This window comes from Hyperoodon ampullatus, assembly GCF_949752795.1.
Source record: "Hyperoodon ampullatus genome assembly, chromosome: 13".
NCBI classification, from domain to species: domain Eukaryota; kingdom Metazoa; phylum Chordata; class Mammalia; order Artiodactyla; family Ziphiidae; genus Hyperoodon; species Hyperoodon ampullatus.
In genome coordinates this window covers 51836949-51850961 of record NC_136926.1, presented here as the reverse complement: position 1 = coordinate 51850961, position 14013 = coordinate 51836949, and the positions used below count along the sequence as shown (strand labels likewise).

General features: G+C 40.4%; 1 protein-coding gene across 1 annotated transcript in view; it reads right to left on the bottom strand.

Annotated features, from left to right (window-relative positions):
- MOCOS (molybdenum cofactor sulfurase) overlaps positions 1-14013 on the bottom strand; it is a gene marked incomplete at its 5' end in the record, with an annotated part of 61777 nt that overhangs the window by 15176 nt on the left and 32588 nt on the right. The window contains 2 exons of the mRNA XM_079717380.1: positions 1979-2103; positions 5156-5234. Coding sequence (XP_079573506.1) covers positions 1979-2103; positions 5156-5234 — 204 coding nt within the window. The remainder of the gene's footprint in view (positions 1-1978; positions 2104-5155; positions 5235-14013) is intronic.

Below are 14013 nucleotides of genomic sequence, written 5' to 3'. Positions count from 1 at the left end.
TGCATCAAGCAAGTCTTTTGCACCATTGTTCCAACTGTATTTGCTCACTTCATATCTCTGTGTTGCATTTTGGTAGTTCTCACAATATTTCAAACTTTTTCATTATTATATTCGTTATAGTGATCTGTGATCAGCGATCTTTGATGTTACTATGACTTGCTGAAGGCTCAGATGATGGTTAGAGTTTTTTAGCAAGTAAGTATTTTTAATTAAGTTATGCACACTGATTTTTAGACATAATGCTATTACATACTTAATAGATTACAATAAAGTGTAAACATAACTTTTATACGCACTGGGAAACCAAAAAATTTTTGTGACTTGCTTTATTGTAGTGGTCTGGAACCGAACCCTCAGTATCTCCAAAGTAAGCCTGTATATTTGCAATATGCTGGAAATCACATCTTTTGCAACTTTTTTTTTTAATTTAGATGACAACGTAAAGAGGTAGTGTAGCTTTAAAAAATGTCTTCTAAGGTGTACCAACACAAAAGTGTTCAAAGGCCTAGACCTAGACCATCAGAGACCTCTTCACCATAAATGGCATCCTTGAAGTATAATATTCACAAGCTGACACTCCTGATCCTGTATCGAGCAGCCAACAGATTCACTCTGCTCCCACCTTTGCCTACCCAGGCCCCATCTCCCACTAGGACAGTCACTGCCGCCTCATGCCTGGCCTCTTTGTTTCCTTCATTTCCCTCTCCCTTGCAGCCTCCACACCTCACCAGGGGTGTCTTTCTAATGCAAGCTGCATCATGAAACTCCCCAGGGTAGAATTCTTCAGTTCTTCCACCTGAAGACAGTGCTTACTTACTCCTCAGCAGCACATTCATCTCTTCTCCCCAGCTCTGCCCCATCACTCCCCTACCCATGTCCAACCCTCCTAAACCCGTCTCTGAACCCATGAAATGCCAAGCTCTGCCATGCTGCTCCTCAGTAATCTTCTTGCCTCTCTCTGCCCGGAACACTTCTACTCTCCTGCCTGTTAAGATGCAGCTCCAAACTCACCTCTTCCCTGAAGCCCTCCATGACTCACTCCAGGTGTAGATTTACAAGCCAGTCTCCCAGGGAGATAGTGACTAAGCCAGGTCATTCCTGCACAAACCAGTAATGTGGCAACTCTCCAGTCCACTCATTTATTCATCTGGTATTTACTGAGCAACTACTATGTGCCAGGTCTGTTCTAAGCCCTGAACAAAGCAGAGAAAAATCCCTCCCTCACAGAGCTTATGATCTAACACAGGGAAGGCAGAACATAAACAGGATAACTGAGTCAAATGCATGGCCTATAGGATGTGAAAAGTGCCACAGAGAAAAATAAAACAGGGAATGAGCTGGAGGTTCAGGTAGGGGCCCTGGTTCTAAGGAGGGCAGCCAGGCAAGGCTCCCCCGAGAAGGCGACATTTGAGCAGACACCTGAAAACTCTCTCTTCCTATATGGTACCGTTAGCTCAAAGTACTTTCTTCTCTGCTGTCTCATTTTATGCTCACAACAGCTTATGGCAGGAAAAACTGTCAAAACCCTTAAATCTAAGTAGATGACATGCTGTCACAATGTTCTGCCATCGAGTTCTACAGAAGTTCAACACCCTGAGGTTCAAGGATTTGCCAAGGTCTCAACAACTACTTGGTGTCAGGGCCAAGACTAGAAATCCAGATTTTCTTAGTATACAGCAAGCTACCAAAGTTTTTCTTTAACAAAACTTAATTGTGCTTCTAAACATGCAGGACTGAGGCAGAGAGCTTGAGCAGAGGCTGCAAGCCCCCCTCGGCCTCCTCGGGCTCATTCTGGAGACCACACATGGGTCCTGCTGACCTGGGGGCCACTACAGCACCTTTCTGCCAGAGGCTGACCACCCCTACTTTCTGTTCATGAGCACGTTTGCCCTGTCAATCCATTTTGTGGGCTGATTTTCACGTCTGCAAGGGTAAACCCAAGTGCCTGTCCCCTAAGAAGCAATCTGAAATGTGATAACTTTGCCTTGTTTCTTCCTTGCATTTCTTTGAAAGTCTGAACTTTGTTTGATTAAATGATATGGACGGCCAAAAAACTTTGACAACCAGCTTGAAATTTTTTCTCCACAGTCATAAGTATTTACCCTGGCAGGAAAAAAAAAAAAAAAAAGGAAAGATGTTATGTAGTATTCCTTTAAATAATTGAAATAGCAAAAAGTTATGTAATATAATATTATATAATTAATATAATATAATATAATATATAATATAAAAGCACGAAGCCCCCAACAAGACAGAAATCTAAAGTGACAAGTGTGCTTAGGAAATCGCAATGAGATTTCCAAGGCACAGGAAGGCCTGGGATCTGGAGCTTATGCGAAGCTTTCAGATCAAATTAAAAGCTTTAGAAATTTCTCTTGAAAGACTTTGTTTATATTACTTACAGCCACTGAGAACCACAAAGCTTGGAATTTAAGAGCTTCCAGAGCATTATTTTGCTTTAAGAAGCTCTGGAACCCAGACCCGTGTCCTGGTTTTTTTTACTATAGGCCTGACTGGAATATCTTCTCTCACAGCCACGCTGTAGGGACTGACGTGTTTGGTTTCTGAAAAGAACACTATGGCCATAAGTCACCGATATAAGTACTTTTTTTTTTTTTTTTTTTTTTGGCTATACGCGGGCCTCTCACTGTTATGGCCTCTCCCGTTGCGGAGCACAGGCTCCAGACGCGCAGGCTCAGCGGCCATGGCTCACGGGCCCAGCTACTCCACGGCATGTGGGATCCTCCCGGACTGGGGCACGAACCCATGTCCCCTGCATCGGCAGGCGGACTCTCAACCACTGCGCCACCAGGGAAGACCATAAGTACATTTTTTGATCTGGTTTTTAAAAACTCTTCAAACTTCTAGAATTTTTAAATAGAATTTAAAATTTTTTAAAAATTATAATCTACACATCACCAGAGCTAATCATGCAAAATTGCTAATAACTTACATTGGGATTACAAGATAGATATTATTGAAAACTTGTCCTTAATTTTTACTGGGAAAAATAGCTGCCTTTAGGCTCTAGAAAGGAAAGGGAAGAATGAAACCTTGCTTTGTAGACATTCTCTCTGGTGCTTTGAGAGATGCACCTAAGTCCATTTTTCATTATATTGAGTACTTGTGGTTCTGAGTATAAGAAGCCTGACCTCTAGCTATCGAAAAGCTTTATTAACCAGAAAACGCCATTCCTCTCAGATGCAGCTAAATGAAATCTACAACCAGGGAAGAGCCTGATAAATAATTGCAGGTACCCCTAGATGGCTATATTTCTCTCTATGAGAAGATTTGCTATAGTGACATGCAGAAATGTTTACCCAAAATTCATTGCCCTAATTGAAAATGTGCTATGATGAGTGTTTAAATCTGCACAAGAACTAGCAAGAGGATACAGAGTGTGCTCACCCCTTGGGCTCCAGGATGGGCCAGGGCCCATGACGCTCAATTGTATAGAGCACGATCTTCACACTATCACCTTCCCACCTTTCCTGAGCATGTAGCCCCTCATCATCCCAGCGTGACCTGGGGCACTAACAACTTGAGTCCAATTTGGATGTAGCTTGAGTATTTGACATATCATTTCATGACTTACTTGTTTGCAGTGCAGAAGGAAATGTACTCTGACTCAGTACTATGCATATCACCGACTACTGAGCACAAACATACCCACCCACTACTTTATTGTGTTAACTAATAGGCAATTAGCATTTTAAAAGACTTCTACTTGGGGCTTCCCTGGTGGCACAGTGGTTGAGAGTCCTCCTGCCGATGCAGGGGACACGGGTTCGTGCCCCGGTCTGGGAGTATCCCACATGCTGCGGAGCGGCTAGGCCCGTGAGCCATGGCCGCTGAGCCTGCGCGTCCGGAGCCTGTGCTCCACAATGGGAGAGGCCACAACAGTGAGAGGCCCGCGTACCGCAAAAAAATAAAAATAAAATAAATAAATAAATAAAAGACTTCTACTATATATAAATCCCTACTGAACCGTTAGAGTTAACCATTTTAGCATTTGGGGGGTAAACTAGTTGGGATATTAGATGCACTGGGAACCCATCAGATAGGGGCCCACAATCAGAAAATTTGTATTCTACGTGTTTTCAGGTTGAAATTAGATTTAGGTTAAAAGGGATGCAGAAATTTGATGTATTCAATAAATTGATTTGTAAATATTTACGATCAAGAAATAAAATGAAATCCTATAACACTCAACCTCATTTTCTACGTTTCCTAGAATTCAGCAGATGATATATCATCAATAACTCAGATTAGGTAATGATCCACAACTATATGGAAATTAATTGTTGAACTATCACCTGAAAGTTCTACAACCCGAGGGACATCTTGACACCCCCCTCATCTTCCACATCCAATTCATCGGCGAGTTCAGGTTATTCTACCTCCAGAATATATTATATCTGATGCCCACCTGATTTTCTCTCTGACCCTGATCCAAGCCTCCATCTCATCTCACTTGTGTTACTAACACAGATGCTCAGCTGGCCTTCCCACTTGCACCTTTATCATCTTCCAACTTTTCTACACCCACCAGCCAATCTTTTCAAGCTATGAATCGAGTCCCTTGACTCACCATTCCCCTGCGGCCACCCCTCTGAGCTCCACGATGCCTCCTCCAAACTGTCCCCTGCCTCACATCACCTCCCTCCACACCACACTGTTCCAGGGTCTACAGGAAGCAACACAGACAGTCCTGCTCTCTCGGGGTCGGCATTCTAGCAGGAGGGACTGAAGGTATATGTTGGGGAAAAGATTAATGAGAAGGAGAAGAATTCAGCAGAGCAAGTGGAGAGGGAGGGGCTAGCTCCCAGGGGAGGTCAGGTGGGCCCTCTGAGAAGGAGGTTTTTCAGCACAGACCCGATGGAGGTGAGGAAGTGAACCCTGCAGGGGTATAAACAGGGAAAGAGCATTCCAGGCAGAGGGAGCAGCAAGTGCCAAGTGCTAAGGAGGGAGCATGCTTAGTAGGTGTGAAGAAGGGCTAGGAGCCAGTGTGGTTGGAGTGGAGTGTGCGAGGGGGAAGCGGCAGTAGACTGGACAGAGGACGCAGCCGAGGGCCGATGGCACAGGGCATTGCTCTCTTCCCCCCTCTGAGCCGCCCTGCGGCTAGACCTGCGACTGTCACCTGCTGCAGCCTCACCTGTCCGCACAGACCTTGCTTTGGCAAATCTGAGCCGGTTTGCTATTCTCCTCAAGTGGCACCGCTATAGGCTCCATCCCTATTGAATAAAGGTTAGAGATAAATTTATCATCATGGAAAAAAAAAACAAGTATGTCCAAAAAAAGTTCATTATCCTGAAATATACAAGAATTTTAATGACCCTGGAAATTGGTTGAATGAAGTAAGTGGTTGAGTCTTGGAAATCTCTTTATAACACAGAGATTCTCTTCATCATTATCGGTACCACCAACAGTGTGTTCATTGAGCAGCTTTGTCACGGAAGACTCTGCACTGGGGCAGTCACATCCACAGTCCCTGGAATACTACAAATTCCTCTGAAAGCTTTCTCTACCTCTGCATGACTCCACATCCTGACATCATTGCTCACTAAGCTACCTTAGATCCTTTAGAAATAGGCAGACAGACATGAAGGCACTCTGTAAGGATGTCAGCATAGTGTCAATTCTCAGTAGCCCCTAGGAATCAGCATCAAATTGGATTCCTGCGTCAATCATCATTATCACCAAGGAAACAAAACTCCAAAAATCTGTTATTATGTCAGTGGGGTTGAGAAGCCATTCTTTTCTAAAAAATTGTTACATACATCATACATACAAAGGAGTGTTTAACATATATACATAGTGGTCTAAAGAATAATAAACACTCATATACCCAGTACTCAGCTAAAGTGGCATTCATTCTTTCAATAGATTTAGAATAAAATATGTGGAAGAAACTAGAGGAAACTGATCCATGGCCACTGATGAGTGAAAGACCTTTGCTAAAGGCTGGAACAGCTGAGGGCCTCTACCACTCTGCACTCCTTCTCATCCTTCGTGAGTCATTAAAAATATAGGGAACTGCATGAAGACAAGACACCTGAGCGGAATTTGTGGCGGCTCCTACTCTGTGGACTCCTCCTGCGTGGCCCACCCATGCCCTGCACCCTCTCAGCATTGCCGCCAGTCACACTGCTCACTGGCATGACCCAACCTGCCCCCAGCAAGCCACATCAAGCACACCTGTATCCCTGCTCATGCTGGTCCTGCTTCATCACACACAGCACAGCAACAGGTACATCCATTCCTACTCACGAGCTTCAGATCATGACTGCTACCCAGACCCATGCCAATCATGACAAGCCTTTCACCACAACAAAGACAGAGAAGTAACAATATGCATAAGAGGTATTTCATCAGCTCTGTCCCCTGCTTGTCCATGTCTTACACAAGCACGACCAGTTCCACGCTCCTGTCCCTGTGTGAGGAAGGTCAGAAGGGGCCTCATCCAGAAAGCTCCAGAAGTTTGGAGAGTGCTGTGTTAAGTGATTAGAGATGCTGCTGTGTCAAAAGGCTGTTCATGGGGCTTCCCTGGTGGCGCAGTGGTTGGGGGTCCGCCTGCCGATGCAGGGGACGCGGGTTCGTGCCCTGGTCTGGGAAGATCCCACATGCCGCGGAGTGGCTGGGCCCGTGAGCCGTGGCCGCTGGGCCTGTGCGTCTGGAGCCTGTGCTTTGTGGTGGGAGAGGCCACAGCAGTGAGAGGCCTGCGTACCACAAAAAAAAAAAAAAAAAAAAAAAGGCTGTTCATGGAAGGATGGGATTGCACCGGGTGTGCACCCACAGGGGAGAATGGTAAAGTGAGTCCTGGAACATTGGTTATGAGGAAGTAACCACAGCAGGGGGACAGCACGTGTACAAATGCACGGCGGAAATGCACCCCTGGGCTGCCAGCAGGAGGCCTGCACTCAGCCTCTTTCTACCCTTACCCAAGACTCCGCACAAATCATATATAATCATAAATATGGCCCTCAGCTGGCTTCTAAAGGTCATCGCAGGCCTCTTGTTAAACAGGCAACCTAATCTGGGGTCCCCATATGGATTGAGCTCAAGGGCTACCCCAAACAAAGTTCATGGGGATTGAGCTCATTCCAGATATACTAAGCCCTGTGCTTGTACAGCTCAGAGATACAGAGAAATAAAAGATTCCAACATCTGGACTCAAGATACCTGAAAATTTTTGGAGTGACAAGTCATTTACATAAAACAATTATAATGCCTTGTTTTAATGTCTATTATTTAGGGCCAAAAGTTTGTCCTCCATACGTGTCCTGCAAAGGATGACTTTCCTCCATCCACAGTGCTGGAAGTCCCTACAAGTGAGCAGAACATCTGATATACCACACCACCTCACAAAGTGCTGCTGATTTGGAGTGGAAGATATTTGGGTATTTGTTTTCTCTCTCTCTTATTCCTTATATTCTGGGATAAGTCCTATTTAGTCATGATATACATTTTTATGCTTCAGAGAATAAAAAGAAGAGTAACCCATTCAACTCTTTTTGTATGTTAATATCCTGGGTATCCAAACTTAAACAAGTATAATAAAAGAGGGTAACATCTTAATTCAAAGAAATGGAAAGATATCCCATGCTCTTGAATCGGAAGAATTAATATTGTTAAAATGGCCATACTACCCAAAGTAATCTAAAGATGTAATACGATCCCTATCAAATTACCCATGACATTTTTCACAAAACTAGAACAAATAATCCTAAAATTTATATGGAACCACAAAATACCCAGAATTGCCAAAGAAATTCTGAGGAAAAAGAACAAAGCTGGAGGGACTTCCCTTGTGATGCAATGGTTAGGAATCCCATTGCCAATGCAGGGGACATGGGTTTGATCCTTGGTCTGGGAAGATGCCACATGCCACAGAGCAACAGAGCCCATGTGCCACAGCTGCTGAGCCTGCACTCTGGAGCCTGCAAGCCACAATTACTGAGCCCACGTGCCACAACTACTGAAGTCCGCACACCTAGAGCCCATGCTCCACAACAAGAAAAGCCACCGCAATGAGAGGCCCACACACTGCAACAAAGAGTATCCCCTGCTCACTACGACTAGAGAAAAGCCCACGCACAGCAACAAAGACCCAACACAGCCAAAAATAAATAAATTTATTTATTTATTTATTTATTTTTAAATAAAAGAACAAAGCTGGAGACATAACCCTCCCAGACTTCAGACAATACTACAAAGCTACAGTAATCAAACAGCACAGCATTGACACAAAAACAGACATATGGATCAATGGAACAGAATAAAGAGCCCAGAAATAAACCCACACACCTACGGTCAATTAAACTTCAACAAAGGAGGCAAGAATATACAATGGAGAAAAACAGTCACTTCAGCAAGTGGTGTTGGGAAAGCTGGACAGCCACATGTAAATCAATGATGTTAGAACACACCCTCACACCATACGCAAAAATAAACTCAAAATGGCTTAAAGACTTAAGCATAAGACATGACACCATAAAACTCCTAGAAGAGAACATAGGCAAAAAATTCTCTGACATAAATCATATCAATGTTTTCATATGTCAGTCTCCCAAGGCAATAGAAATAAAAGTAAAAATAAACAAATGGGACCTAATCAAACTTACAAGCTTTTGCACAGCAAAGGAAACCATAAACAAAATGAAACAACTGCCTACAGACTGGGAGAAAATATTTGCAAATGATGTGACCAACAGGGCTTAATTTCCAAAATATACAAACAGCTCATATAGCTCAATAACAAAAAAGCAAACAACTCAGTCAAAAAATGGGCAGAAGACCTAAACAGACATTTCTCTAGAGAAGACACACAGATGAGCAATAGGTGCATGAAAAGATGCTCAACAGCAATTAATTAGTAGAGAATTGCAAATCAAAACTACAAAGAGGGGGCTTCCCTGGTGGCGCGGTGGTTGAGTGTCCACCTGCCGATGCAGGGGACGCGGGTTCGTGCCCCGGTCTGGGAGGATCCCGCATACTGCGGAGCGGCCGGGCCCGTGAGCCGTGGCTGCTGAGCCTGCGCGTCCGGAGCCTGTGCTCCGCAGCGGGAGAGGCCATAGCAGTGAGAGGCCTGTGTACTGCAAAAAAAAAAAAAAAAAAAAAAAAAACTACAAAGAGGTACCACCTCACACCAGTCAGAATGGCCATCACTAAAAAATCTATAAATAACAAATGCTGGAGAGGGTGTGGAGGAAAGGGAAACCTCCGCCACTGTTGATGGGAATGTAAACTGGTGCAGCCACTATGGAGGTTCCTTAAAAAACTAAAAATAGAATTACCATATGATCCAGCAATCCCACTCCTGGGAATATATCCAGAAAAAAAAATAGTTCAAAAAGATACATGCGGGGCTTCCCTGGTGGCGCAGTGGTTGAGAGTCCGCCTGCCGATGCAAGGGACACGGGTTCGTGCCCCGGTCTCGGAAGATCCCACATGCCGTGGAGCGGCTGGGCCCGTGAGCCATGGCTGCTGAGCCTGCGCGTACAGAGCCTGTGCTCCGCAATGGGAGAGGCCACAACAGTGAGAGGTCCATGTACCGTAAAAAACAAACAAACAAACAAAAAAAGATACATGCACCCCAACGTTCACTGCAGCACTATTTACAATAGACAAGACGTGGAAGCAACCCAAATGTTCATCAACAGATGAGTGGATAAAGAAGATGTGGTATATATATATGCAATGGAATATTACTCAGCCATAAAAAATAATGATATAATGCTATTTGCAGCAACATGGATGGACTTAGAGATTATCATACTAAGTGAAGTAAGTCAGACAGAGAAAGACAAATATCATACAATATCACTTATGTGTGGAATCTAAATAATGATACAAATGAACTTATTTACAAAACAGAAACAGACTCACAGACATAGAAAACAAACTTATGGTTAAAGGGGGGGATAAATTAGGAGTTTGAGATTAGCAGATACAAAAATTATATATGAAATACATAAACAACAAGGTCCTACTGCATAGCATAGGGAACTATATTCAGTATCTTGTAATAAACTATAATGGAAAAGAATCTGAAAAGTATATATATATATATATATAGTATATATATATATATTTTATATATATATATATATATACTATATATATATACATATATTTATAACTGAATCATTTTGCTTATACCAGAAACTAACAACATTGTAAATCAACTATACTTCAATAAAAAAAAAATTTTTTTAAGAAGATAACTTCTCAATCTTACTAATAAGAATAGGTACAAAAATCCCAATAAAATATTAGCAAACTAAATCCATCAGTGTATCAAAAAATCATTGCCAAATAGTGTTTTTCTTTTCTCCAAGAATGCAAGGATAGTTCAGTACTAGACAATCTACTAATGTTAAGACATCACACTAATAGACTATAGGGAAAAAATATAACCAACAGATGCAGAAAGAGCATTTAGTAAGAACTATTAGTCATGATAAAACTTTTGACTAAATTAAAAAAAACTACTTTAGCCTGGTAAAACTAATCTATTAAAAATGTACAGTAAATACAACTCTTATCTTTGAAATTTTAGAAGTATTTTATTCAAGTCAGTAATAAAAAAGGATATTTTCCATCACTGCTCCATGCAGTAAGAAAAGAAGAAAAAAGAGGGAGTGAATAAAAATTGAAAAGGAAGATATGAAACTGTCATTATTAGAAGATGATATGCTTATTTATATAGAACATGCGAGAAAATCTTCAGACCAACTAATAAAACTAACAGGAATTCAGAAAAAGTACTGGGTAAAACACTGATATACGAAAGTCAACAGTGTTTCTATACTACAACAGTGTTTCTATACTACAAAAATAACCAATTAAAACATTTAATAGAAAAAAAAGATAGTGCTCAAAATACTCAAATAAACAATTATATAACAAAAAATGTGCAAGATTTTTCTGGAAAATATTATTTAAATTATTTTAATAAATTATTATTAAAATTTTGGAGTAAAGAAATCTTCATGGAGAGAGATACTATTTATATATAGAGAACTCAATATTATATGATATAAATTCTGAAATTAATTTATGATATTACAATCAAAATATGATTACAAAATATGTAATTTTGCAATCAAAATCCCAATGAAAATAATAGAGAATGTCAGAATGGATAAAAAGCATGAGACAACTGTATGCTGGATACAAGAAACTCACTTCAAATATGATATAGGCAGATTAAATGTAAAATGGAGCCATAAAGAAAATGAAAAGGAAGTCTACACAATGGGAGAAAATATTTGCAAATATGATCTAAAAAGTGACTTATATTCAAATATATAAAGAATTCTTACAACTCAATAATTAAAAAATAAGTAAGCAAAGAATTTAAATAGATATTTTTCTGAAGAAGATATACACATGGACAATAAACACATAAAAAGATGGTCAGTATCATTAGTCATTAGGGAAATGCCAAGTCAAAACCATGTGAGGTACTGCTACACACCCATTAGGATTCCTATTAAAAAAAAAAACAACAGAAAATAACAAGTGTTGGGGAAGATGTGGAGAAATTGGAAGCTTCATATGTTGCTGGTGGAAATGTAAAATGGTGATGGAGTCACTTTGGAAATGCTAAACACAGAGTTATCATATGACCCAGCAATTGCACTCCTAGGTATATATCCAACAGAATTGAAAACATATGTCCACACAAAAATTTATACATAAATGTTCACAGCAGCATTATTCATAATAACCACAAATGGAAACAATCCAAATATCCATCAACTGATGAATGGATAAAAAAATATGGTATATCTATACAATGGAATATTATTCAACAATATGGATGACCCTTAAAAACATTACACTAAGTGAAAGAAGCCAGTCATATATTGTTTCCATTTATATGAAACATCCAGAATAGGCAACTCCATAGAAACAGATAGTAGATTAGTGGTTGCCAGAAGCCGGGGATAAGGTTGGGAATGGGGAGTGACTGCTAATGTGTATGGGGTTTCTCTTTGAGGGCGATGAAAATGTTCTAAAATTGATTGTGGTGATGGTTGTACAACTTTGTGAATATACCAAACGTATCATTGAATGGTACACTTTAAATGAATACATTTTATGGGATGTTACATAAATATCGATAAAGCTAGAAGAAATAAATATAAAGGTGGAAAATGATACACCATGTAAACACTAACCAAAAGAGAGCCGAATGGCTATATTCATATCAGACAAAGAATTTCACACTTCACACTTTGGAACAAAGAAAATGACCATGTATAAAGAGGAGCATTACTTAGGGAACAATTCACCAAGGAGACATAATAATACTAAGTGAAGCAAAAACTAAGAGAACTAAGGGAAAAATAGACAAATCCACAATTACAGTTGGGGACTTCAACACTCTTCTTTCAGTAATCAACAGAACTGGTAGCAAGTACATAAAAATTCAGCAAGTATAGAGAAAAACAGCAATACCATCAACCAACTGGTATAGAACTTACATCTATAGAACACTCCACCCAACAACAGGATACACATTCTTTTCAAGTGTATATGGAACACTCACGGCAATAAATCATATCCTTGGTCATAAACCAAACCTTAACAAATTTAATTTAAAATCTATAAAGTATGTTCTCTCTTTTGGAGAGTTTATGGAATTAAACTGAGAATCAATAACAGAATGAAAACAGAAACATCTCCAAATATATAGAAATTAACACACTTCTGTAATCCATGGGTCAAAATGAATATAAAGAGAACAAGTAAGGACATAAAAAGATGCTTAACATCATTAGCCAGTAGGGAAATGAAAATTAAAATCATGACGAGATAGGAGTTCCCTGGTGGCCTAGTAGTTAGGATTCCAGGCTTTGACTGTTGTGGCCTGGGTTCAATCCCTGGTCCAGGAACTGAGATCCTGCAAGCCACATGGTACGGCCAAAAAAAATCATGATGAGATGCCATTACACACCTATTAAAAGAAATAAAACAAAAAATACTGACAATACCAAAAGCTGACAGAATGTGGAACAACTGGAACTCTCATACATTGCTGGTGGGAATGAAAAATGACACGGTCATTCTAGAAAATGGTTTGGCAGTTTCTTTTAAAGGTAAACATATCCTTACCATATGACTCAGCAATCAACGCCTAGTATTTATTCTAGAGAAATGAAAACTTGTGATCAACCAAAAACCTGCACATGAATGTTTAGAGTAGCTCTATTCATAATTGCTCAAAACTGGAAACAATCCTAATGTCCTTTAACAGATGAATGGATGAACACACCCTAGTATATCCATGCAATGGAATACTACTCAACAATAAAAAAAAGAATAAACTACCGATTCATGTAGTAACTTAGACGGGACTTAAATGCATCATGCCAAGTGAAAGGAGCCAATGTCAGAAGGTCACATATTGTATATTCTATTTATATAACATTCTCAAAAAAATAAAACTATAGTGATAGAGAACAGATCTCTGATTGCCAGGTGTTAAGGGTGGGGAGAAGAGAGACTATAAGGGGATAGCATGAGGGAGTTTTCTGGGATGATGGAACTGTTTTGTACCTTGATGATGGAAGTGACTACACAAATCTGTGCATGTGTTGAAATTCATAGAGGGAACAAAAGGCCAAGAATAGCCAAGACAATCTGGAAGCATGAGGTAGAAGGACATGCCCTACCAGATATCAAAATTCATTCTATAGTTATTAACATTGGCTTATTGGTTCAAGAAAGAATAAACCACTGGAACAGAATAGAACACCTACAGCCAAGAAACATAATCATTGAATATATGGAAATGGGATATATCACAAAAGTACAGCTATAAGTTAGGAGGGAGATTGGAATATTCTATACATGGTAGGTGGGGTGTGGAAGGAGAAGGAATGAGACCAAGGAGAAGTACATAGGGAATTTCAGCTATATCTGTAATGTTTTTATGTCTTACAAGAAGGAGGAGGAGGAGGTAGCAGAGAAGGGAGAAAGGAGGGGGTAGTGGGAGGTAAG